The sequence below is a fragment of the Rissa tridactyla genome, unplaced genomic scaffold, assembly GCF_028500815.1.
Source record: "Rissa tridactyla isolate bRisTri1 unplaced genomic scaffold, bRisTri1.patW.cur.20221130 scaffold_738, whole genome shotgun sequence".
Classification (NCBI taxonomy): Eukaryota; Metazoa; Chordata; class Aves; order Charadriiformes; family Laridae; genus Rissa; species Rissa tridactyla.
In genome coordinates this window covers 1-24612 of record NW_026529954.1, presented here as the reverse complement: position 1 = coordinate 24612, position 24612 = coordinate 1, and the positions used below count along the sequence as shown (strand labels likewise).

The window sequence follows — 24612 nt, the reverse complement described above, 5'->3', positions numbered from 1 at the left end:
GTGCCCGAGCACCATGTCCATGATGTGTGGCTGAGCACCATGCCCAAGCACCATGTCCACGCACCACGTCCAAGCACCATGCCCGAGCACCATGTCCACGCACCACATCCAAGCACCATGTCCATGATGTGTGGCCAAACACCGTGCCCCAGCAGCATGTCCACGCACCACGTCCGAGCACTGTGCCCGAGCACCACGTCCATGATGCGTGGCCAAGCACCATGCTGGAGCACCGTGCCCACACGTCATGTCCGAGCACCGTGCCTGAGCACCACGTCCAAGCACCGTACCTGAGCACCATGTCCATGATCTATGGCCAAGCACCAAGCTGGAGCACCGTGTCCACGCACCACGTCTGAGCACCGTGCTCGAGCACCACGTCCATGATGCGTGGCCGAGCACCGTGCCCCAGCACCATGTCCACGCACCATGTCCAAGCACCGTGCCCCAGCACCATGTCCATGACGCATGGCCAAGCACCACGCTCAAGCACCACGTCCACGCACCACGTCTGAGCACCGTGCCCAGTCACCATGTCCAAGCACCACGGTCGAGCACCGCGCCCCAGCGCCACGTCTACGCACCGCGTCCGAGTCCCGTGCCCGATCACCATGTCCGAGCACCGCGGTTGAGCACCGTGTTCACACCCCCTGGCCGAGCACCACGTCCACGCACCACGTCCGAGCACCACATCCATGACGTGTGGCCTGAGCACCGCAGCTGAGCACCTCGTCCAAACACCACATCCCTGCACGGCTCTCCTGCCGGCACCCCAACCCCGCACCGGAGGGGAACGGCTCCACCGCGAACCCGGCTGGCGGGGACGGACGCATCCGACGGACGCGGCACCGATTTCGGTTTGCATAAACCCAACCGGCTCCCGGCACGCTTCGAGCTGTCGCTCCGGAAAAGTAAACTTCCTTCTCAACGACATTGCTTTTTTTGTTGGTTTGTTTTTTTGTTTTTTTTTGTTTTTCTTCGCGCGTGTGTGTGTGTGTTTTCTCTTGGTTCCCTAGTTTCATATATACATTAGTAGCACCTCAGCGAGATGGAATCAGGCAGAAGCGTGATACAGTTTGTTAAAACACCATAGCACCGTTTTTATTAGAAGATTTCATTTAATAAAAATATGCCTTATAGAGCCCACAGAGCATACTCCAGTATTAAAAGGAAAAAAATCAGCAATTGAGGCACCTCAGGGATTCTGCTTTCCTTCTCCTTCCCGTGCCTCATCCCGAGAGCGTCGAGATGGGGGGGGGGGGGGGGGAACCCCAAAACGTGTGTCCCCCCCCGCCCTTCCCCGCCCGAGGCGAAGCATCGGGGCCGGAAAAAACCGAAGCCGGGTGGCAGGAGCCCATCGGGGCTCCCCGCGCCGAGCTCTCCCCAGGGTTTCTAACCACGGGCGTTGTTCTAGCACCATTGTGGCCGCGACCTGCCGCAAAATTAGGTCCCCAGCCCACCCCGAAGCGATTAAAAACATCCCCTCCTCCCCCCCCTCCCACCCCCACCCCCCCCCCGGCCCCGCAACCACCCCCAAAGCGAGTCGCCCTTAACGCCGTGGCCTCGGCACGGGTGGGACGAGCGCGGCCGCCGGGGACGGGTAAAGGAAAAGATTTTGCTTGAAAAAACAGCCTCTCAGCAGCAAGGGGTAAAGAGCTGTGCATAGATTTCTAGGTTTCGTAGAAGAAGTCTGAAGCGTGCTAATTTTTAATGACTGAGATTTGAGGTAGGTTAGACGTTATGTAGTGTAAAAACGTTGAGACTGCAGCAGTTCTCGCTCCCCGACCCGCGACGCCGGCATCTCCCCGCTTACCCGGGTTGAACTCGCCGGAGCCAACGCCGCGCCGGACCGAACCCCCTCCCTGCACCCAAAAAAAACCCTCCGAGGAAGCAGGACTTAGACAGGTTACACGGACCCTCGCCTTCTCCGAACGCACCCTTTTTTCCTCCCGGCAAGGCCACCACAGTCAGACCAAACCCCCGGCGACGTCAACCGGGGCCGGCACCCGAATCCGGCCCCGCCGCACGCCGCCGGCGGGGAGCAAACCGGGTCCCCCTTTTCACCCTCCGAACCACAACGCCACGTCGGGCGGAACCGGCATCGCCCGTAAGCATCCCTAAAAAAAAAAAAAAAAATCTGACTTTGCCATCGACTCTTACAATCCTGATATGCTAATTGGGTATTTAGAAGAAAAGCGGTAATAGCTCGTTGAGTTTCCTTGTCGAATATACGCGACTTTACAGATTACGGTTTCTTAAAAAAAAAAAAAAAAAAAAAAAAAAAAAAAAAAAATTAATTATGAAGGACGGACAAAGCATGTTAAATATTCTGCCAGTATTTACAGTTCTCCCACAATAATCTTGTTTAAAACATACTGCTTTCAAGTTGTTGGGGGGGGGGGGGGTGGGAGGAAGGGAGGGAGAGAGGAAAGAGGGGAGTTGTTTTTTGTTTTTTTTTTTCTTTTTTAAGTTTTTGCTTTTTAAATCTAGGTGAAAGTGCTTTTAAAAAAATTCTTTCCCTATTTACAGGTTTAAAATCAGACCACGTCAATGTTCAGGCTTGTTTTACCGAGATCCTGCTGATCTGTGCCAGTGCGCAAGGGAGGAGGGTGACAGTAAACACGAAGGTGATTCCTGCACGGTGACGGCGTCGGCTCTGGCTCGCTGGCTCTCCAAAAGGCACCTGAAAGTGCAAAAGCAACGACCCCCGGGGACGCCGGCACCCGGATTCGGCCACGCCGCCCTCCCGGCGAGCCGCGGGGAAGCTCGCCCGTCCACCCGTCCGTCCGTCCGTCCGTCCGTCCCGGCGCGGCGTCGGCGACGGGCAGGAAGTCTCGACTGAGATTGTTGGAAAAGCACCACGCGGTTGTTGTTGTCATCGTTGGGTTATTTGTTGGGTTGTTATTTTTTTTTCTTTCTCTCTCTCTCTTTTTTTTTTTCTTTCTTTTTTTTTTTTTTTTTTTTTTTTTTTTTTGCGGGAAGAACGGCGATCCGTAGGAAGGAAGGATGGCACCCGGGGAGAGAAAAAGCACCGAGCCCCGCCGGCGCGCGCTGGCACCGGCGGGGAAGGCGGACCGGCGGGGGGCTTTGGCCAGCCAAGTCTTGGGATTCACTCTTCCCAGAGCCGATCGCACGGAGAAAGTCCCCCGGAGACGGAAAGCACCAGACTTTAGCAACAGTGATGTACAGAGAGCAACACTAGCTATTCACAGTTTGGGGTTGGTTTGTGGTTTGTTTTTTTTTTTCCTGTTTTTGTATTTATTTTTTTTTCTTTCTGTTTTTGTCCTGTCGGCTCCTTTAGAGATGCTGCCGCTGCCGCCGCTGCCGTCGCTCTCCCCGGGGCCGCCGGCAAAGGAGCCCCCCCCAAGTCCGAGCCCGAGCGCGGCACCCGGCAACGGTGGTCCCCAGCCCGGACGTGTCCTGAGGTCTCCGGCGCCAGGAAAGACGCCGGCTCCGTCCCGGCGGAGCCGATCCCGCCGGCAGGGAGGAGCCGAGCGAAGACGCGCCGTCCCGGGACATCCCGCTTGCCAGCGGGGCTCCCGTCGCTGTAAGAAAGGACTCCTCAAGTTGCAAAATAGGTATTTTTAAGTCCTTGGGGAAAAAAATAATCGGCTGTTCCGTGTGTCCGGCTGACGGTAAAGCACACGATCCCGCCAGCCCCCACGCGTCGGAGCTGGAGGGAGTCACCTCTTGCCTTGAAGCTGGTTTGGTGTTTGGGTTGTTTATTATTTGTGTTCAGGCCTTGGGGGTTTTTTTTTTGATGTTGGCTTCTTTTTCGAAGATCGGCTTTGTCGTTGTCGCCGGAGTAAAAAACAAAATAAAATAAAATCCAATAAATAGGCATTTTTAAGTGGAATTAAAAACCTCTCCTTTGCGAAAGGACGCTATAAACTTCTCCCTCCGTTCGCGCGGCGCACGAGGCTAGATTAAAAAAATGCGGAGATATAAATATGAGATTACCGAAAAGCATCAAACAGCATTGTTCCTATTTTTTTTTTCTTTTTTCCTTTTTTTTATCGAGTTTTGCTTTTGTTTGCCAACTCCTCACCAAGCGCAGCTCTCTCCGACGGCGTGTGCCCGCGCCGACTCCGCTGTTTCCGAGTGCGCGTGTTGGGTTCGCTTTCTGCGGGTTGGGTTTTCTGTTGTGTTTTGCTTCGGTTTTGTCTATTTTATCTTTTTTTTTTCTTTTTTTTTTTTTTAAATTATTTTTTCTTCTCCCCCACGCCCGAGGAGAAAGCACCACGAAGCAACGCCGGGCTCCGGCGCTGCCGAGGGTTGAGGTAAGATGGGGCCACGGCCGGTCGCCTCCGTCTCAGATCCAGCGGCTGTAGGGGCCCGTCACCTTGGTGTAGGCGTAGGAGGACACAGTGATGGCGGAGTTGGTGGGGATGGCCACCGCCTGCCGTGTGGGGACCGAGTCCCTCCTCTCCTTGCTGGGCGCCTCGCTCGCCAACGCGCCGCCCCACTTGCGTTTCTTGGCGAAGGCTTTGGCGTCCGGCGGCAAACCCAAGCGCGCCGCCTCCTCTTGCCGGGCTCGGGCCCGCTCCGCCAACTGCTTCATCTTGGCCTCCCACAGCGCCAGGCCGTGGTTGGGCTGGTTCAAGTTCTTGTGTTGGTAGAAGACCAGGGAGATGCGGGTGGGGTGGCAGCGGTTGGGTTTCTTCAGCGGGGTGGTGGCGTGGAGCTCGCGGCGGGCGCACTCGATGAGGATGGAGCCGTGGGCGGGCGCCACGGCCACCCCGCCGATGTTCTCGTCCAGGAAGTTGTGCTCGCTGTCCGACCACTCCTCCTCCTCTTCCTCCTCTTCTTCCTCCTCCTCCTCCTCCTCCTTCACCGCCTTCTCCGGCAGATCCTCCTCCAGGCCGAAGGGGTCCCACGGCTTCTCCCGGCGGGACCCTGCCACCCCCTTCTCGCCCACCGCCGCCTCCCACGGCTTCTCCGGCAACCCCGGGCTGGGTGCTGGTGTCCTCCGCTCCTCCACCTTCACCGAGCCCCATGGCTCCTCGGGGAAGCTGGGCAGCCCCGGCAAGGTCGAACTGAAACCCAGTGGCCCCAGCAGGCTCGAGGTGCCCGTGCCCGCCAACGCCGCCTCCCCCAGCTTGCAGGGGCTCCACGGTTTCGGCAGCAAGCTCGTGCCGCGCGCCGCCATTGCCGCCTCTCCCCCCAGGACGTTGGGCCACTGCTTCTCCGGCGGCGGCAAGTGCGCGGCCACGTCGAAGGCGCTGGGCTTCTCCCGCCCACCCGAGCCCGGCGCCAGAGCGCTCCATGAGCCCTCCACCGTGCTAGTCCTCTCGGGGGAAGACATGCCCCGGGACGCTTTGAAGGGGCTCCACCGCTGCTCCGGCCCCCCGCCGCGCGCCGGGATGGCTGGCAGGGCTAAGCCGGTGCTGGGCATGGCCGCCACGCCGGGAAGGGGCTCGATGGCAGGCGGAGGGTCGGGAGGCTCCTGCTTGATGGGTCGGCTGCCAAAACAGTTCTGTGCAAACGGCGGCGCCTCCTCCGAGCCCGAGTTAGTCCTGTGCGTCCCGGCTGCCGCCGCCGCCGCTGCTTTCTGCTGGCTGGCGTAGCGGTTAGCCCGCTCGTAGGTGCGCTGGTGATGGTTTTTGCTCCGGACGCTTTGCGGGATGGGCTCGGGAAAATCAGCATTCCCGTAGGTGTGGTTGAGGTTCTCCTGCAACGCCGGGACGTCGGGCTTCTTCTCGTAGCCGTTGCTCACCCAGCTGCTCCCGCTCCTCTCGGGGGCCCCGTAATTCAGAAACTGCGAGGGGAACACGTGGTTGCTGGAAAAACCGTAATACCCGAAGGAGGGAAGCGCGAACTTGGAGTGAAACCCGTTCACGGAAGGCAGATTGGGCTGTGCATAGTAGGAATGGTAAGAGTAAACACTGTTCATGCTGTAGGGGTCGGAGGGCCGGCAGCTCCCCAGCACCGAGTAGCTCTCCACCACCGCGTTGCCGTTGTACTTGAAGGCGTTGTAATGGCTCTGCGGCTCCACCTTGATGGAAGGTTTCAGCGGCTGCGGGGGCAGCCCACTTTTCAACGCCATACCTGCGGGCACAGCACACACACAGCCCCCATGATACGCCGGCTGAGGAAGCCGCCGGTGGGGAGCGAGGACCACAAAAAGCTCGGCCAGACTCGAAAATCCCACGGTGATGGGTTCACCGGCCGAGCGCAGAGGTCAGCGTCGCCCGGCATCGCCCGGTGCGCTGGCACCGATTCGCGCCCAGGCTCTGGGCTGCTGCAAGAGCTCCCCACCACACCGCAGTACGGGGGAAAACCCAGGCACCACGAAATGCCATCCTGCACCCCGACACGCCACCAGCCCGAGAAAGCCCTCAACCACATCCCCGTCCCCTCACGCGCTTTCCGGATGGCTCGGGGCGGCAGGACCTCAGCTCTGCCCCCGTTACCTGCATTTTGCTGGAGCGTGGGGAGCTCCAGCGCTTCCTGCTTGATTTTCTCCGGCGTCATCAGCTTCTCTTTCTGTAGCTTCTTCTTTTCCGCGGCGGCTTTCTTCGCTTCCAGCTGCCTCTGCCGGCAGGACTTGGCAGGCTCGGGCAGCTTGCGGACCTCGCGGGGGAAGGATGTGAGCACCTGGATGGCCCCGCTGCCCACCTTGGCGTTTTGGTTCTCCTCGCTGCCAAACTCATCCGTGCTGGACATCTTGTAGAGGGGGAGGACGTGCAGTTGCTCATCTTCAGGGATCTTCCCCACCACGCGATTGTCTTCCTTCGTCAGCGTGCAGACCTGGGGGAGCGCAGGGTGCCATCAGCGGGACACTGCAGGGCGCAGCCCACGTGGGACAGGGGCGAAACCTCCTCCTTATACCCCATCGACGTGATGCCACGCCAGCCTGGCATCTCCCCCAGCCCGCACCGCTCCCCAGACGGCACTTGGAAACCTCCTGCAGGGTTTGGGTCAGACAAAAGCTTTCGTCTAGCTGGGGTGGCTGCAGCACCCCACAGATCTCAATGGTTTCATTTGAGGTGCGCAAACACCGAGGACCGGCCACGGGAATCACGCAGGTGCGGGGACAGCTGGGGACAGGTGTGAGCTTCATGAACCTACTGAAGTTCTACAAGGGCAAGTGCAGGGTGCTGCCCCTGGGGAGGAATAACCCCCCGCACCAGCACAGGTTGGGGGTGACCTGCTGGAGAGCAGCTCTGTGGAGAGAGACCTGGGAGTCCTGGGGGACAACGGGATGGCCACGAGCCAGCGATGGGCCCTGGTGGCCAAGAAGGCCAGTGGCATCCTGGGGGGCATCCAGAAGAGCGTGGCCAGCAGGTGGAGGGAGGTCATCCTCCCCCTCTGCTCTGCCCTGCCCTGGGGAGGCCCCATCTGGAGCCCTGGGTCCAGTTCTGGGCTCCCCGGTTCCAGAAGGACAGGGAACTGCTGGAGAGGGGACAGCAAAGGGCCACCAAGATGATGAGGGGACTGGAACATCTCTTTGATGGGGAACGGCTGAGGGATTTGGGGCTCTCCAGTCTGGAAAAAAGACGACTGAGGGGGGATCTTATCAATGCTGATAAATACTTCAAGGGGGGGTGTCAGGAGGATGGGGCCAGGCTCTTCTCAGTGGTGCCCAGAGACAGGACAAGGGGTAACGGGCACAAACTTGACCATGGAAGTTCCATCTCAAGACGAGGAGGAACTTCTTTGCTGTGAGGGTGGCAGAGCACTGGCACAGGCTGCCCAGAGAGGTGGGGGAGTCTCCGTCTCTGGAGACATCCCAAACCCGCCTGGAGGCGTCCCTGTGCCACCTGCTCTGGGTGACCCTGCTTAGGCACCAGAGATGATCTAGAGCTCCCTTCCAACCCCCACCATTCTATGATTCTGTGATTCAGTGACAGTGGGGACCAAGCGACTCAAAAAGGAGCATCCCAAAAAGCCCCACCAGCCGCCTGCTTACCACCGTGCAGCCATTGTAGAGGTTATGCTGATCTTTGTGAGCATGAGCGCAGAAATCCATGCACGCCGTCACTCCCGAGAACGGCCTCCCCTCCTTCAAGCCCAGCCGGCAGTCTATCGCGATGTCCTCGTTGGTAACCTGACAGAAGGAGAGGGCTCCAGTTATCCGAAATTCTTCCACGTGCTGCCACCCCGCACCCATGTCTGCCTGCCGTCGGGCCGGTGTGCTCCGGAGGGGACAAGCGGGTGGCCGGTACCTGGTTTTGGTAGGCTTGCGGCGCCAGCCTCTTGTAAAGCGGAGCAACCTCGGTGGCCAAGTCCTGAAAGCTTTTCCGGAGCAGCTCTTCCTGCGGTAGGGAAAAGAAGGAGATGTCATCCAGGGGTTTCAGCAGCGGGGACACGACTGGGGGCAGAGCCCCTGCAACGCCCCTCTGCATCCGACCGTTCCCACGCTGTCCCTCACCGCGCAAAGCACGTGGCTTAAATTCCCCGTGAGGTTTTGGCCGTTAAACCTCCAGCCCCAGCGTCGGTTGCGCTTTCGCTCGCCCGACCCATGAGCCCTCTGGCATCTTCCCTGGGGTTTCTAGAGAGACCCCATTAGTGCCACCCCATACTGGCACTTGTTGTCACACCACAAGTCCTGGCTCGGGGACACCAAGGCAAGCCTGCCCTCTAGTTTCATCAGGTTGGCTTTCTTTCCCCCCGTCTCCCTAATTCATCAAAAAACCCACAAGGGATCCTATTTTCAGGCTTTCCCTCTGCAAAACTTGGAGCTGGGGGTAGAAGGAGGTCGGAACCCGCAGCCCTGCTCCGCCCGTGTCACCCACCTCTTTGGGATTGTCCCCCACCAGCCTGAACTTGCGGGGAGTTTTGCTCCGGGCGTATTTGCAGCCATTAAAATACATGCTCCAAGAGCAGCCGAAGGAGAAGGAAGCGCCGCAGGTGTTGGGGTCCTTGCCTTGGCACGCGCAGGTCCGGCTGCGGGAGGGACACCACGGAGGAGCGTCAGCGCTGTGATGGCAGCTCCAAAAACGGGGGATCCCCTCATCCCCTTCCCAACCCGTCTCCCCGGCATGGCCCGGCGGCGCGGTGTGACTTACTCATCGTTGAGGCCGCAGCGGCGGCTGGTGGGGTTGCCGTACTTGGTGAGGGTGTCGGTGAGCTCCTGGTACAGCGTGTCGCCCAGCGTGCGGGGGATGCCCTCCCAGGCCAGGATGAGGATGATGATGACGGCGTTCTGGCAGTGGTGGCCAGCCCGGTGCCGCACCAGGCACAGCAGCTTCTCTTCTTGGTTGTGTCTCCGGATCACCTGGAAAACAGAGGGGCCAAGTCAGACCGCTCCAATGGCAAACACCTCCCGGGATGGGGAAGACCCCAAAAGTGGGTTCTGGCTGCTTTCCATAGCGCTCTGTGGGGATCCGGGGGGGAGCTGTGGGGGCTGCCATGGTTGCATCCACCCCACAGGCTTTTTGGCGTGCTGGGGGTGGGGGGTGGGGGCGATGTGCCCGTCGCAGGGGTTGCAGGCACAGACGTGCTGCTCGGCGGGTGCCGAGGATGGGAAGCCCCGGGGAGTTTCCCCGGGGGCGGCCGCCGCTCTCGCTTCCTCCTCGCCAGCCGCAGATCGAGCATCCCGCCCCTGCCCGCGGCTGCCACCGCCAGCGGGGGACCTCCTTGTCCCCAGGCGGGGAGGGGACAGGCAGGAGCGTTCAACCCACGGAGGGCTCCGAGGGGGGACGAGCGCTGGGGCGCAGGCACTCACCCACTTGGCGATGGGGCAGCCCCGGGAGCTCTTCCCCTCCTTCCCCGTGTAGATGACCTTCTCGATGCGGATGGCCTTGCCCTTCTCGCCGTACCTGCCAGGGGACGGGCGTCAGCCCTGCTCGCCCCCACCATGCTCAGGAGTCCCCCCGCTCGCCCCCATGGGCCCCTCACGAGCCCCCACTCGCCTCACGGGACCCCACTCACCCTCACAGGATCTCTCTCTCCTTCACAGCACCCCAGGGGACCCCATCGGCCCTCGTCGGCCCCCGCTCATCCTCATGGGACGCCATCCACCCTCCCAGGACCCCACTCGCCTTCGCAAGACCCCAGGGGCCCCCCACTCGCCCTCACAGGACCCTGCGCACCCTCACAAGCCCCTCCTCGCCCTCATGGGACCCCTCATAGACCCCCACTCGCCCTCACAGGACCCCTCATAAGTCCCAGTTCTCCCTTGTGGGCTCCTGCTCGCCTTCACGAGACCCCACTCGCCCTCATGGGCCCTCTCACAGGCCCCCACAAGTCCCCCTATACCCTCACGGCCCCCGAGAACGGGACGGGGCGAGGGCCCTTACCGTTCCTCCATGAGCTCCCTGATGGATGCCACGGTGGGCCCCGAGCCCAGGTGGGTGTAATACGGCCCTTCGTCCTTCTCCACGATTTGCTCTGGGGGAAAACAGAGATTTTAGGGTTTGCATCTCCGCCAGCTGCCCCAAAGGACGCCAAACCCCTAAATTCCCTCAAATTGAGCACTTTGGCACCAAAAATCAAAGGTTCCTCCGCAGCGTTTCCCCCTAAGAGCATTGGGGAAGGGAAACCACAATCAGAGGTTCGTTAAACAGCCCCCCAGCTCCTCTTCAATTTCTGCTCCCAGCACTAAAATGCTGCTGGGGATCAAGGGGATGGGTGCTCACACCCACACCCTTCAAGGGACACAAAAACCTCCCCGAGGGGCCGCAGCCCCTCCGAGCATCCCGGCAGCAATTGCGGCTCCATCCCGGCACGGGGGATTGGCACCGGCCGCTCAAGCACGGGGCATTTTCATGAGCTCTGCTGAGAAGCGGCAATTAGCGGCAGCGGGCAATTTGGCAGACAAACCCTCCCCCAGACCCCCCCTGCTCCCTGCCAGCTCCCACCCTGGGCACCTGCCTGGCCCCGCTCACCGGGACTGACCCGGCTGGGTGCTGCCAAAACCATCACAGGATGATTTTGGGGCTGAAAACTACTGCTGCTGCTTCCGGGCTTGTCCGGAGGATTTGGGGATGCTCATGGGATGCCCCGAGCTGGCTGAGCCCGTGCAAGGAAGGAGCTGCTGCACGGGCGAGAGGCAGAAGGCTGCTGGGGCTACAGGAAAAGGCTGCCGGGGCTACGGCAGAGGATGCCGGGGCTATGGCAGAGGATGCCAGGGCTACAGGAGAAAGATGCTGGGGCTACGGCAGAAGGATGCTGGGGCTACGGGAGAAGGATGCTGGGGCTATGGGAGAAGGATGCTGGGGCTACGGGAGAAGGATGCTGGGGCTATGGGAGAAGGATGCTGGGGCTACGGGAGAAGGATGCTGGGCTATGGCAGGAGGATGCTGGGGCTACGGGAGAAGGATGTTGGGCTATGGCAGAAGGATGCTGGGGCTACAGACGCTGGGGCTACATGAGAAGGATGCTGGGGCTACAAATGCTGGGGCTATGGGAGAAGGATGCTGGGGCTACCAGAGAAGGATGCTGGGCTATGGCAGGAGGATGCTGGGGCTACGGGAGAAGGATGCTGGGGCTACGGGAGAAGGATGTTGGGCTATGGCAGAAGGATGCTGGGGCTACAGATGCTGGGGCTATGTGAGAAGGATGCTGGGGCTACAAATGCTGGGGCTATGGGAGATGGATGCTGGGCTATGGCAGGAGGATGCTGGGGCTACGGGAGAAGGATGCTGGGGCTACAGACGCTGGGGCTACATGAGAAGGATGCTGGGGCGACAGATGCTGGGGCTACGGGAGAAGGATGCTGGGGCTACCGGAGAAGGATGCTGGGCTATGGCAGGAGGATGCTGGGGCTACGAGAGAAGGATGCTGGGGCTATGAGAGAAGGATGCTGGGCTACAGCCCTACAAGCAACATCCCCCCCCAGCAGCACCAAATCCCTCAGGGCTTTTAGGGCACAAAGATGCCGGCGCAGGAAGCAAAGGATGCTCCGGGCTGCGGCGACGGCGCAGGGGTTGATCCCCGGCGCTGGGGGGATGCTCTAACGCCGCCGGGTGGGACGCATCCGGCACGAGGGCCGGGTCTGATCCGTCTTTCCATCCCTCCGTTCTCACCGCCCTGATTTTCATTCCCGTCATGTCTAACTGGCTGGGCGCCAGGGCGAGGAGAAAGCCGGGCTCAGCTGGGCTGCAGCTGTCCAGACAGAGATCAATACGGGACACGCAGCGAAGGCTGATTTTATTACGGCGTCTAACAGCACCGGCACCTAATAAAGCCCCGAGCCCCGACTCCTACTTAATTGCTTTCTCTCACAGCTTTTCCTTGAAAAAAAAATGGAGAGAGGTGGCGGGGGCGGGAATCCCCCCTCTCCCAGCCCCTAAACCAGGCTGCAAAGGAGAAAGCAACCTGAATCTTTTCCTAGCAACGCAGGGCGAAACTCCGAGAGCAGTTTGAGCAGCTCCAGAAAAGCCTTTCATTCGCCCGGTGCCGTTTGGGCTAATTACTGCTGCCATTTACAAGCAAATAAATAAATAATCATAAGCCCTGCTAATAAAGTGCAGCTCACACTTGGCCCAAGGCCACTTCTCCCAGCAGCACAGGGGTTCGTTTTTCCAGCTGGATGCCCCAAATCCTCCCTCACTCTGCTCCTCGCAACTAAGCTCCGGTCTAAATTTTGGGGAGGGAAGACCCAGCTCCCAGCGCTCGGATGGAGTTGGACCGCAGGGATGGGGTAGGGAAATCTCTAGCACTTGCTGCAAAGTCTAACAAATGCCAACACGCGCCAAAAAAAAAAAAAAAAAAAAAAAAATCACAGAAAACCTCCCAAATCCAAGAGTTTGGTGCCTTTTCAATGCATCCCAGTGGGATCAGCCACCAAACCACCCAGCATCCCGGCAGCGAATAACCCAACCTAGCAAATTTGGCTTAAAATAGCAGGAATAACCAGGCCAGCTGGATTTTAGGTGGGTTTCGGCGCTCTATGGGATTTAGCCGAACGCTTAAGCGGAGGGAAAACTCAAAAGCCCTTTGATTTTGCCGCTCTTCCAACCCATGCCGGCACGGCCAGGTCGGCATCAGCACCACCCCCGCGGTGACACGGCGGTCGCTCAGTGTTTGCCGTCCGACCATAAAAATCACGAGAGGAGATGAGAAAGCAAAAGAGGGCTCGGCAGCATCGGGGTTTCACCCTTTGAGCGCCGCAATCCCGCCCCAAAAAGCGGGGGCTTTGCCAGCGCGGCGGCATCGCTCCGTGATTTATCCAGGGCAATCCCATCCTGCAAAGCCACCTCCTCGAAATGCCACCCCCGGGGCTCGTCACCACCCCGGTAATCCCCTTGGCGTGGCCGCTGGCTCACCGACGCAGTCGCAGGTGGGGAACTCCGCTTGCGCCCGCTTGGCCGGGGTGTCCAGGAGGCTTTTGGTCGGCGTGTCCAGGTATTTCAGCGGCGACTCCAAAAAGCCACTCAGGGTCGGCGTCAGCGGCACCTCGTCCTTGGTGGGCGTCCCGTCGGCGTCATCCGCGTCCGGGTTTTGGCTTTCTTCAGAGTAAAAGCACGTGGTGGACACCACGGTGATAGCACCAGAAGACTCGATTTTGATCTGTTTCGGGGACCGGGCGGTGAAGGGGGGGTCTGAAAGCGGCCCCTTCCCCGGTGAGAACGAAAAGCTTTTGGGTCCGGCTTGGGAAGTGCTGCTTGAAGCCGGTGCGGCGGCTGTGGGGGGCACTTGTGGGGCTGGTGCTGGCCCCCCCGGCAGCTCGGTAGCCCCAGGGGCAAGTGGGGCGGGCGTCTCGGGGGGCAGCAGGTTGAAATTCTCCCCGAATTCAGCTTCAAATTGCCGGATGAGCTCTTCCAGCTTGTCATCCACCACGATGGGGGTCGCGGCGGCCGGCGGGGGGGCGGCCGGTGCTTCCTCTGAGCCGGTCGAACCCGCCGGCACCGGGTGAATTTGGGGGCCCCCCCCGGGGGCACCCCTTTCCTGAGAGTCGGGAGCCGGGGGGCCGCCGGCGAGGGGGTTCGGCGGCGGGGGGCGACTGGCGGGCAGGGGTAGTGCAAGAGGCTGGAGCGGGATGGCAGGCGGCGGCGGCTCGGTTTGCATCTCTTCGGCGGGGGGTTCGGCGGGCGCCCGAAACCCCTCCAGGCTGATCTGCCAGAGGGGCAGGAAGAGCGGCTGCGAGTCCTTCTGCTTCGCCTTCTTGATCTGCACTTGCTTACGGAGCGGTTTGGCCGGGGGGGGCTTTTCGGGCGGCGTTTTCTTCTTTTTCTCTTTGGCCTGCTTTTCGAAGGGCTTGGGGGGCACGGCCGGGGCACCGGGAGCCCACCAGCCGCTCGGCCGATCCGGGGGTGCCGCCGCGGCCAGGCTTTGCTCGAGGAAGAGGCTGCGCTTGTGGTGGAGATGCTGCTGCAGGACCAGCTGCGTTTTCTTGTGCAGGTCAGGCTCCGGCGGCGCCGGCGGCAAACGGGGGCCACCCGGCACATCCTTACCGGGCGCTCGTTCGGGGGGCTCCGTTTTAAGCACCGTCGCTTTGCCGCCCGTCGCTTCGGGTCTCTTGAAAGCCGCCTTGATGTAGTCGTCGGCGTTACCCAGCAGCTGCTCCAGCTCCGCCATGGGGTCTCCGGCCCCCGCTGCCCCCTCGGCCTCCAGCCCCCACGCCGCCGCAAAGCCTCCCCGGGGAGGTGCCGTGCCGAAAAACGGCTCCGGCGCTGCTCCCGGCTCCGGCGGATAACGGGGCTCGTCCCCTCGCTGCCATGCGGCCCCCGGCGGGGCAAGGGGGCTGGGACCAAAGGGGGTGGTGGGAGGTGGCGGGGGGGGCGGCGGGGGCGGCTGGCCATCACCGACGGGCTGGGGGAGAGCGGCCGAGAGCTGCGTCAGGGCTTCGATGGCTATGGCGGTCTGCAGGCTGATGTTCTTCTCCTTGGCGATGGTCAACGCGCTTTGGGAAAAAGGGAGGCCGTCGGGCGGGCACGGCTCGACGGTCTCAGGCACCGGCTGGGGGTCGATAGCACCTTCCTGGGGGGGCGGCGGGGGGTTGGCAGCGGTGGCATGGGGCCGCGGCGATGCCGGCTCTTCGCCGAGAGCCGTCTTGATCTTCTGCTCCAGCCATTCCAGGTAGTCGGGGCACTCGGGGCCATCGCAGTTGCAGTTGGGGGGCTTCACACCGTGCTTGGCCAAAGCCAGGGCAGCCTTGAGGGCGTGCAGGTCCTCCCCCCGCGGCACGCCGTCTGTCGCGCTCAGCCTGCCCCGGCTCATCTCCGAGTCGAACTTCTCATACAGCAGCGATGGCGAACCCGGGGGCGGGAGCCGGTAGGAGGAAACGGCTTCGGCCACCGCCGAAAAGGCCACCAGGTTCCTGACGTCTTCCAAGTGGGCTTTACCAGCGGCGGGCGGCTGGCCCGGTGACCAGCCGCTCGGCTCCATCAGTGCGGTGCCCCCTGCCTCCGGCCGGCCCCCATTCGCCAGGCTGAGCCCACTGCCCTCGTTCAGCCGCCTTTCTTCGACATAATTAATTGGCCCTTCTTCCATTTGGCTTCTTCTGGGTCCATCAACCGGGTCGCCCGCCGAACCTGTCTGCGAGGAGGGAGAGTGGAGAGACGTGAGCATCCCCCGCCACGACCCACGTGCCGGCATCCCCCACCCTATTTTCTCCCTCTGATTTTTTTTTATTCCCCCTTTCCCCACCTCTTTTTCTGATCCGGGTGATGGAGACGCCAACGAGCCACGTGGAAAAAATAATCACCACCAACAAAAAAATAATCGCTGCTGGCAAAACCATGCGGGTTTTGCCCGGCTGCGTAAGGAGCAGCTCGGCTCGAAAGGTGGCCAGTTTCCACCGCGCCGGCCCCGTGCCGCCCACGTCCCCACCCCGCCACCCGCTTTCGAAATTGCTCATGGGACGGTTCGGGATTTCCATCGCCCACCGAGGCCGAGACATGGCGGGGTGGGACGGGGAGGGCGTCCCTCGCTCTGGTGACACGGTTTGCACCAGCGAAGGAAGCAGCACGGGGAGAAAAAAGAGGGGGTTTTTTTTGGAGCCGTGCCCGCAGCAAACATCCCGGCTGTCCTTCGCCGGGGGGCCGCGGCACGGCAGGAAGCCGCCGAGTTGGCTACGCCGGTGCCAGGGGAGGCGCAGGGCTGCTTTCACCTCGAATAACCCGGCGTCTGTATCAACACGGCTGGCCGGGGCCCCTGGCAACGCCGTGCTACGGCACCGGCCTCCAGAAAACCGGCCGCGCGCCAAGGAGAGACCAAAACCATTAGAGCCGACCACGCCGAGGCGAGGCACCCGGGGAGCCCATCACCCCGGCATCCGGGCTCATGGATAAGACCCTCCGAGGGGTTTTGCCAGGGACGGAGGGGGTCTTTCTGTGCCCTGTGGCTCTCTCCCCACTCGGCGGCGGGGATTTTTAGTGCTCGGGCGGCTGGGGGTGCCGGGACATCGCAGTGTATTTATCAGTTTGCCGATAACCAGGGGGGAGCTTCCTGCAAGCTAAAAATACAGCAAAGCTCGCTGGAAAAAACTATGACAAAGCAAGAGAAGGCTGGGGGCAGAGCTTCCTGCCTCCGGACGGTGCCGGCACCGGCTCGCGGGCAGGATCCGCAGCCCAGAGTCACCGGGAGATGCCGATTACACGAGCAAGCTGTCAGTGTGCGGCTGTTGGTGGTGGAGCCGCGTTTAACCCTTCAGCCACCAGCCCCACGCGCGTCCTTTGGGGCGAGCGAAGCCGCACGCTTGAGCGCGGCGGGTTTCCACGCCGGAGATAAGCACGCTGCTGACGGCGGCGAAACCGGGGAGGAACCACTCCCGGCACGATGCTATCGCCCCAAAATCCCCCCTTCCTCGGGGGTGAAAACTCCCAGGGGAACGCGGCGCTGGTGCAAATCACCGCGGCCCCGCTCCGGCACAGGGCTCACCCCGACGCTGCCGTGGATTTATAGGGGCTCCGGTCCCCTCGCGGCATCCCCGGAGCCAAGCGACGGAGCCGGGAGTGATGGGACCGGTCCATCAGGTCTGGGGAGCAAGTGCTTGGCCACCGGCCTGTGCCGTGTGCCGGCAGCCGGGGCAGGGTGGGGACAACACGCCGCCTCCGCTCTCCTTTGCAAACCAAGGAAGAAACAGCCTCGCCCGTCCTTCCTACGCCGTCATCTTCCTCCTCCTCCTCCTCCTCCCCAGCCAAAGGGGTTTTTCCCAAGCAGCGCACAGTGGCAGGGAGAAGAAAAACGCCCCGAGCCCCCTCCAAGTCCTCGGGGGGGACACACTCGTCCCCCGAAGCGTCCCCCGAAGCGTCCCCGGCGTCGCGGCGGTGACGCCAGCCCAGAGAAACGATGTGAAACCTGTTTTGCTCTGGTTGGGGAGTGAATGCCGGCCCTAAGGGTTTATTCCAGGGGGGGGACCCGGGGCGGGGGGGGGGGGGTGGAACCTGCTGGATAAGGGCAGGGGAAGCCCCAAAAACCAGCCGCAGAGCTGGGGTGGCACCTGGGGCTGCTCCATCCCATAAACTGGGTTATCGACCCGCGCTGGGGACGCAGGAAAATAGTTCACCCTGGGAAGGCGAGGCAGGAGCGAGCGAGCGTCCCGCTCCTAAGGGGTTAATCCCACAGCTACAACCTTCCCCAAATCAGCGGGGGCGGGGGGGGGGGGGGAATAAAATAAAAATCTATATATAAAATATAATTATTTTTTTCCTGGCTCTCTCATCCAGCTCCTTTTGTTCCCGGTCCTGCAGGCCGGGAGATGGAAAGACCTCGCGGCTTCTCCCCGAAAATCGATTCTCTCCCCACCGCCCGCCCCCCCCCCAGCCCTCCCTCCATCCCGACTCCCTCCGGCAGCATCCGCAGAAATCCCTCCATCCCTGCTGTGGGCACTGATTCCTCCGCGCCTCGGCCTGTTTTCTCCGGAAAAAGCGCTGCCTGCCCAAATCTCCTTCCATTCGCCCCGGGAAAGAATAAAAGCTGGGGAGGGGGAAGGGAAATAAATTAAAATAAAGAGAAAACCAAGCACTTCGGTTCGGGTTAGCTCGGCTCCTGCACTGTCCCTTCCGCATCCTCCGGGTGCTATAAAGGGGGGAAAATCCCCCTGAGGATGAAAACATTTATTGTTTTTTAATCTGTTTTTCCTTTTTTTTTTTTTTTTTCTTTTTTTGCCCCCGTTTTAAATGTCTTAAACAGAGGGAAAGGAGGAAAAAAAAAAAAAAAAAAAAATAACCACACACGCCGAGCCCGGCTTGGAGGGTTTCCAGCCTGGGCTGCGCTCCCTGGGAATAGTCCGGAGCCGTTTATAACCCGGCGAGTGGCGGGGGGGAGCCCCGGCAGGGGCACGGTGCCGGATTCGGGTACGGCTCTGGCCGGGCAGCACTTACGTGTGCGGGGCGGGAGGCGAAGCCGGAGGCGACGGCGGGACCGTCCAGGGAGGAAAGACGAAACGAGTTGTTCAAGCCTCAGCCGCCCCGGCCCTCCCCGCCCCCTGCAAAACCAGCTGGAGAAGCCATTAGCCCCAGCGCCGCGCGCACGTAGGGACGGACGGACGGACGCGGGGGGCCCCCATCCAGCCCCCGCAGCCACCGCCGCTGGCCGGGCCCCTCGCGGCCCCTTGACACCCCGCGGGGGGACACGGGGGGACCCTGGCCCCGACGGCCGCAGCTCCCCCGGCCGCAGCAGGGAACCGCAGCCCCCGCCCGCAGCCCCATAGATCCTGCTGCCCTATAGATCCGGTGACCCATAGATCCAGCAACCTGCATATTCAGCAACCGTATGTATCCAACAACCCTATATAATCAGCAACCGACACATCCAGCAATCTTATATATTCAAAACCCTATATAATCAGCAACTCTATATAATCAGCAACTCTATATAATCAGCAACCTATATATCCAGTAATCTTATATATCCAACAACCCTATATACCCAGCAACTCTATATAAATCAGCAATCTTATACATCCAGCGGCCCTATATACACAGCAACTCCATATAATCAGCAACCCTATATATCCAGCCATCTTATACATTCAACAGCCCTATATATCCAGCAGCCCTAGATAATCAGCAGTCTTATACATCCAGCAGCCCCATACATCCAGCAGCCCCGTATATCTAGTAGGCCGATACATCCAGCGGCCCTATATAATCAGCAACCTATACATCCGGCAACCTGCATAGCCATTAACCCCATAACCCCATATATCCAGCAACACGGTATAGCCAGCAACTTATATATTCTGTAATCCCATATATCCAGCAGCCCTATACATCCAGCAGCCCTAAACACTCAGCAACCCTAAACGCCCAAGTCCTATATACCCAGCAACCCTATATATCCAGCGACCTATACATCCACCAACTCTACATAATGAGCAATCTTAGACATCCAGCAGCCCTATATATCCAGCAACTCATTATATGCAGGAACTTATAGATTCCACAATCCCATATATCCAGCAGCCCTAAATACCCAAGTCCTATATATCCGGCAGCCCCATATATCCAGCAACCTATACATCCGACAACCCTATACAGCCAGCACTCTATATATCCTATAACCTATATATCTGTATTTCAAATTATTACTTTCAATCTGTGAGAAAACTGGAAGAAAAATGAACCAAACCCACCCAACGCCAACCAGGGACCAGGTTTTACCGCCCTCGTCCTCCAAAAACACCCGCTTGCCCCCACCAGGCCCCAAAAATTCCCCCACATAAATATTTTGGGGGTTTATTAAACCCCTTGGCAGGAGCCAAAGGGCTCAGCTGCAGAGAACGGAGCAACTCAGTGCACGCAAAGCAACTCAGAAGACGCCGCTTGGTGTCATCATCCTGCTGCGAAAAAACTGCCCAATTTTATTAAAAGTGCGGAATTTGGGAGCCGGAGGAAAGCGGGGGAAGGCTGGACCACACCGGCAGGGATGCCGAGCCCTTCCCGGTGGCATCTGGGCGGTGGAGTTGGGGGAGGGGGGTGTTATGGGGACACCCCGCCGTGTGGCGGGGCTGCGACGAGGGCACGGCGGGGTGTTCGGGAGGTCAGCGGGCGCCGGTGCCAGCGGCACGGGCCGGCCAAGAGGCAGGAGGCAGCTTGGCTGCCGGCCCCACGCCGCGCCGGTGGAGCCCGGCCAGCCCCGGCACTCGGCTTGTGGTTTTCCTCCTCTGGCAACAACCCCGGGGGGGATCCTCCGCCGGAACGGCGGGGTGGGGGGCACCATCGGGGCAAGGCAGGGGGAGCCCCGAGCATCCCCCGGTGCGGGAGACCCTACAACAACAAACCCCCCCGGCCGGTGCCACCCAAGGGCTTTGCTGGAAGGAGATGCTGCCGAAATCCCACACCCCCGACCCCGCCCCAGGGATTGATGCTCCTGGGGGGCACCGCATCGCCAGACCCCAAGAGGTGGAGAAACACACCCCCCCCCCCCCCCAGTCCCAAATCACCGCCACCAGCCCCAGGTACCAGCGGGGGGGATGCCGGAGAGGAGACAAATGGCACAGATGCCCTAAATCCATGCTCAACACCCCCCAAAATGGAAAATAAAGGAAGTCTGGGGAGCCTGAGTGCCGAGCCGGACCCGCGTAGCCCCCGGTTCCCCCCTGGCTCCCCCCGGCCAGGGTACCCACCGCGCCGGCTCACGGCCCCGCTGCCTCCCGGCGCCGCGGGCGGCCGCGGCTGCTTCTCCCGCCTTGTTTTCCAAGCTGTTTCCATGGCCCCAGCTGACCCCGGCGCTGGGTCTGAGCTGCTCACTCCTGTCCTCATTTAGCCCGGAGAAAAGCCGGAATAGCGCCGATGCCGAGGGAGCTGAGCTGATTTACGCCGTGGGAAGCCCGGCTCTGCTTTACACCAGCCCCGGGAGCAATTTCGGGGACGCCCGTAACCGTAACCCCACTCCAGACGGCACCGAGGGAATTATTTCACCCCCTTTTCCTTCCCATCAGGGTACGATGAGCCAGTTGAACGCGATACAGTCCGGGTCCCAGCTCCTACCCCTGCAAGACTGGGAGCTTCTGCTGGAAATGAGGGATTTTTTTCCAGGTGGAAAAAAATTTGTTCCCATCTCCATCCTCCTCATTGCCTTTAGGAAAAGGGTTTTCCCTTTTGGAGGAGCTGCAGCAGGGATGCGCCGGGCCAGAATGCTCAGGGAAGGGATGTTCTAGGGTGCGGATGCTCAGGGTGAGGATGCTTGGGATTGGGATGCTCCAGGCAGGAATGCTCGGGATGGGGATGCTCAGGGAAGGGATGTTCGGAGCAGGGATGTTGGGGGGCCAGGATGTTTGTAGCAGGGATGTTTGTAGCAGGAATGCTCACGGTTGGAATGTTCAGGGTTGGGATGCTCAGGGTTGGGATGTTTGGAGTAGGGATGCTCAGGGTTGGGATGCTCGGAGCAGAGATGCTCGGGGTTGGGATATTCAGAGTAGGGATGCTCAGAGTTGGAATGCTCAGGGTTGGGATGCTCGGAGCAGGGATGCTCAGGGTTGGGATGCCCAGAGCAGGGATGGTTGGGGTCAGGATGTTCGGAGCAGGGGGTTGGGTCATGCTCGGGGTTGGGATGCTTGGGGTCTGGATTCTCGGAGCAGGGACGCTCAGCATTGGGATGTTCAGAGCAGGGATCTTTGGAGCAGGGATGTTCGGAGCAGGGATGCTCACGGTCGGGGTGCTCGGAGCAGGGATGCTCAGCACCAGGGCCGAGCAAGCAATGCCCCAGCGGATGCTCCCACTGGAGCAATTTTTGGGAAGCAAGATGCCGCAGCCAAGCCACGGCGTGTGTTCCCACTCCGGCATGCCTTCCCACCGCGGCGCGGAGCCGAGCCGGGAGCCGCCAGTTGGCGCGAGCAGGGGAAAGGCTTGGCACGGCACGGAGCTGCATCAGGCTGCCGGCTCCGGCCGGGCAGGGAGGGAGCTGAGCTCTTGAAAGGGAAAAGAAGGAGGGGAAAAAAAAAAAAACAAAACCAAACGCGGCGCTATTTTGTTTCTTGGAGCGTTTTTTTTTCCTCCAACACAGCTGGCTCCTCTCGTGCCGGTGCTCGGCTACCAGATTGGCGCCGGGGGCCGGCTGGGCAAAGCCAAATCGCCGGCTGGTGGGGAGCGGTGGCTGCTCTGACCCTGCGGAAGGGAGGAAGGAGGAGGAGTAGGGAGGAAGAGGAAGAGGAAGAGGAAGAGGAGGAAGGGGAGGAAGGGGGAGGAAGGGGAGGAGGAAGGGGAGGAAGGGGAAAGTGGAAAGGGGAGATGGGGATGGAGATGGGGAAGGGGAAAGTGAGGAAGGGGAAGAAGGGGATGGGAGGAAGGGGGAGAAAGGGGAAAAAAGGGAGAAAGGGGATGGGGAAGGAAGGGAAGAAGAGGAATATGGGGAGGAAGGGAAACAAGGGGAAGAGGGGGATGGGGCAGGGAAAGCAAAAGGACCCACCTGGAAGGAAGGAGGAAGGGGGAAGCGCATGGGCCGCAGGAGAAAGGCCCGGGGCCTCGCCTCGCCTCTCGCCCAGCCCAGCAGCGTTTGCCGTCCCGTCCCAGCCGCCCCCGCGGGGCTGGGCTGGATTTCGCAGGCCCGCTGCAAACGTCCCCCACCGGATCAGGCTCGGTCCCCTCCCTGCCCTACCGCCCCCAACTCCATGGGGACATTTCCACCCTGCCGATTGCTTTGCATTGCAAATCAGGGGGAGAAAAGCTGTTTTTTTTGGGAGCGAAGAAGAAAGCCACCCCGCGCTCATGCACTACCCAAACCGCACCCCAATTTTCAAGGCTCCAGCTGGAGGGGGGGAGTGTCCCTGCACCCTCCTGGCCCCCAGGTGCAAGTGGGGGTTGTGCCACCCAGCACCCACGGGTGCTCGACTCCCCTCCAGCCCACCCCCGTCCCGTCGCACCTGCGGGATGCTGCGGTCCCCTCCCCGGGACCCAGGGACTCCTCACGCTGCTGCCGCCGCCACCGTGCCACACAGCCCGACCTTTCGGCAGAGGAGGAGGAGGAGGAAGAGAACCGTGCGCGCCGCCGCCCTCCTGCCCGGCAAGTGCAGACAAGTCGTCGGCGGGATGGGCCGGCGGGCAAGAGCCGGGAGATGAGTGGGAGCCCGGCCCTGCCCCGTCTGGGAGCAGGGAAAACGCCGGCCTCTGCCAAACCCGGAGCTGGTTCCACCGCCACAACCCGTCCCCCGTGGGGAAAAGCATCTCGCGGCGGGTGGGAGATGCAACCCCTCTGGATTAAATCCCTTTTCCGAAGGCCGAAGGAAGAAGCACGGGGTGGAAAACGCATGCTGGTGGCACGGACACCGGCTCGGCACCAGCAAAACCATTTTCCAGCACGCTGTACAAAAAAAAAAAAAACAAAAACCTTTTCTCGCCCAAAATGTACAGCCCCCCCCCACCCCGGCTGTCTCCCGGGGTCGGTGCCGCTGAGTCAGCGCCGGTGCTGCTGAGTCACCGCAGCCAGCTCAGCCCTGACGTCAACCAGCTCCGTCCGCGATGAGCTCAGCCGCGGGGGCTTCGGCACCTCCACGCTCACCGGCAACCGCAGCACCGGCGCTGCCGGCCCCAGGGAGCTACACGGCGAGGCTCTTGCCAGCACCTCTGCCCACATTTTAGGGTCTCACTGGCTCTTCCTTCCCCTGAAGCTTCACCCATCCCTGAAACTGCGCCGATCGCCATCGCCTGGAATCCAAGACTACCGAAACGCGGCTGCCGGATGGGCGAGGAAGGCGGCAGCGTTCCAGCTCTCTCCCACCCTCCAACCGGTGCTGCGGTCCTCTCCGAAAACACCCCACCATTGACCACCCGCCAGCCGGGATGGCAGCCACCATCACCATCCGCATCCTCCCCATCTTGCTCGCCGAAAGACGAACGGGAATGATAAAAAAAGGAGGGGGGGAAAAAAATAAAAAAATATCTAATTTTGCCTTTTTTTTTTTTTTTTTTTCACCCCGCTGGGGTCATCAGCACCGAGGGGGATGCGCCGACGCCGCCTCCGGCTTCCCCGGCCCGGTGACGGGGTTGATGACTCACGGGGAAGGAGGGGGGAGAAGCGGCGCGTGCACGGGGCCGTCATGTTTGTAAACCTAAAAAAAGCCATGTGCGGGCAGGCAGCGTGCTCCGGCCGGCAGCACCGGCTGCCAGCGGCTGCGGCGAGCGGCTCGGGGACGGGCGAGGGACAAGCAGCGGCCGCCTTCGCGCTGGCGTCCCGACCGGGGAGGTTCGGCCAGGCACCGGCACGGGTGGAAAAGTTGGCCCTGCTGCAAGGGCTCGTGTTGCGACGGCTTTAATTGGGGCGGCTTTACGTGCAAGGGCTTTAACTGCAACGGTTTTAACCGGTGGGGCTTTAAGTGCAAGGGCTTCAAATGCAACGGCGTTAAGTGCAGTGGCATTAAGTGACACGGCGTTAAGTGACACGGGGTGAGACGCAACGGCGTTAAGTGCGGTGGCTTAAATGCAACGGCTTTAAATGCAATGCTGTTAAGATGCAACGGCGCTAAGTGCAACGGTGCTAAGTGCAATGGCTTAAATGACACGGCTTTAAATGCAACGGCCTTAAATGCAACAGATTTAAGTGCAACCAACGGCTTTAAGTGCAATGGCTTTAAGTGCAACGGCATTACGTACCACGGTGGCGTTAAGTACAACGGCCTTAAATGCAACGCCTTTAATTGCAACACCAGCTGGGCTTTCTAAGAGGCTCAGGGTCTTTCAAGCCCCTCGCCCCGTTGCTGCTCATCCCTCTCCTGCATCCATCACCTTCCGTCGCTCCCGGGATGCTCTTGCAGCCAGGCTGGGAAGCGGGGGGCTGTGGTGA

The 24612-nt window shown here is 60.8% G+C and overlaps 1 protein-coding gene across 1 annotated transcript; it reads right to left on the bottom strand.

Annotated features, from left to right (window-relative positions):
- Nucleotides 1–1526: 1526 nt before the first annotated feature.
- On the bottom strand, nucleotides 1527–18251 carry TET3 (tet methylcytosine dioxygenase 3). The gene is made up of 10 exons (XM_054187789.1): nucleotides 18216–18251; nucleotides 13215–15426; nucleotides 10245–10335; nucleotides 9671–9764; nucleotides 9012–9220; nucleotides 8739–8889; nucleotides 8169–8258; nucleotides 7913–8050; nucleotides 6414–6750; nucleotides 1527–6048 (listed from the first exon to the last, which is right to left on the bottom strand). Exons 2-10 carry the CDS (start codon nucleotides 15379–15381, stop codon nucleotides 4313–4315), a joined length of 5013 nt encoding a protein of 1670 aa, XP_054043764.1. The 5' UTR covers nucleotides 15382–15426; nucleotides 18216–18251; the 3' UTR covers nucleotides 1527–4312.
- Between the last annotated feature and the right edge of the window lie 6361 nt (nucleotides 18252–24612).

What these genes read in the sequence shown, in the direction of transcription:
- TET3 (XM_054187789.1), bottom strand. Translation starts at nt 15,381, where the DNA reads ATGGAAGAAGGGCCAATTAATTATGTCGAAGAAAGGCGGCTGAACGAG. An exon ending in GCTGCCCCATCGCCAAGTGG is followed by an intron (nt 9,221 to 9,670) that starts GTGAGTGCCTGC and finishes TCTGTTTTCCAG; the next exon opens with GTGATCCGGAGACACAACCA. An exon ending in TGGGGGACAATCCCAAAGAG is followed by an intron (nt 8,259 to 8,738) that starts GTGGGTGACACG and finishes TCCCTACCGCAG; the next exon opens with GAAGAGCTGCTCCGGAAAAG.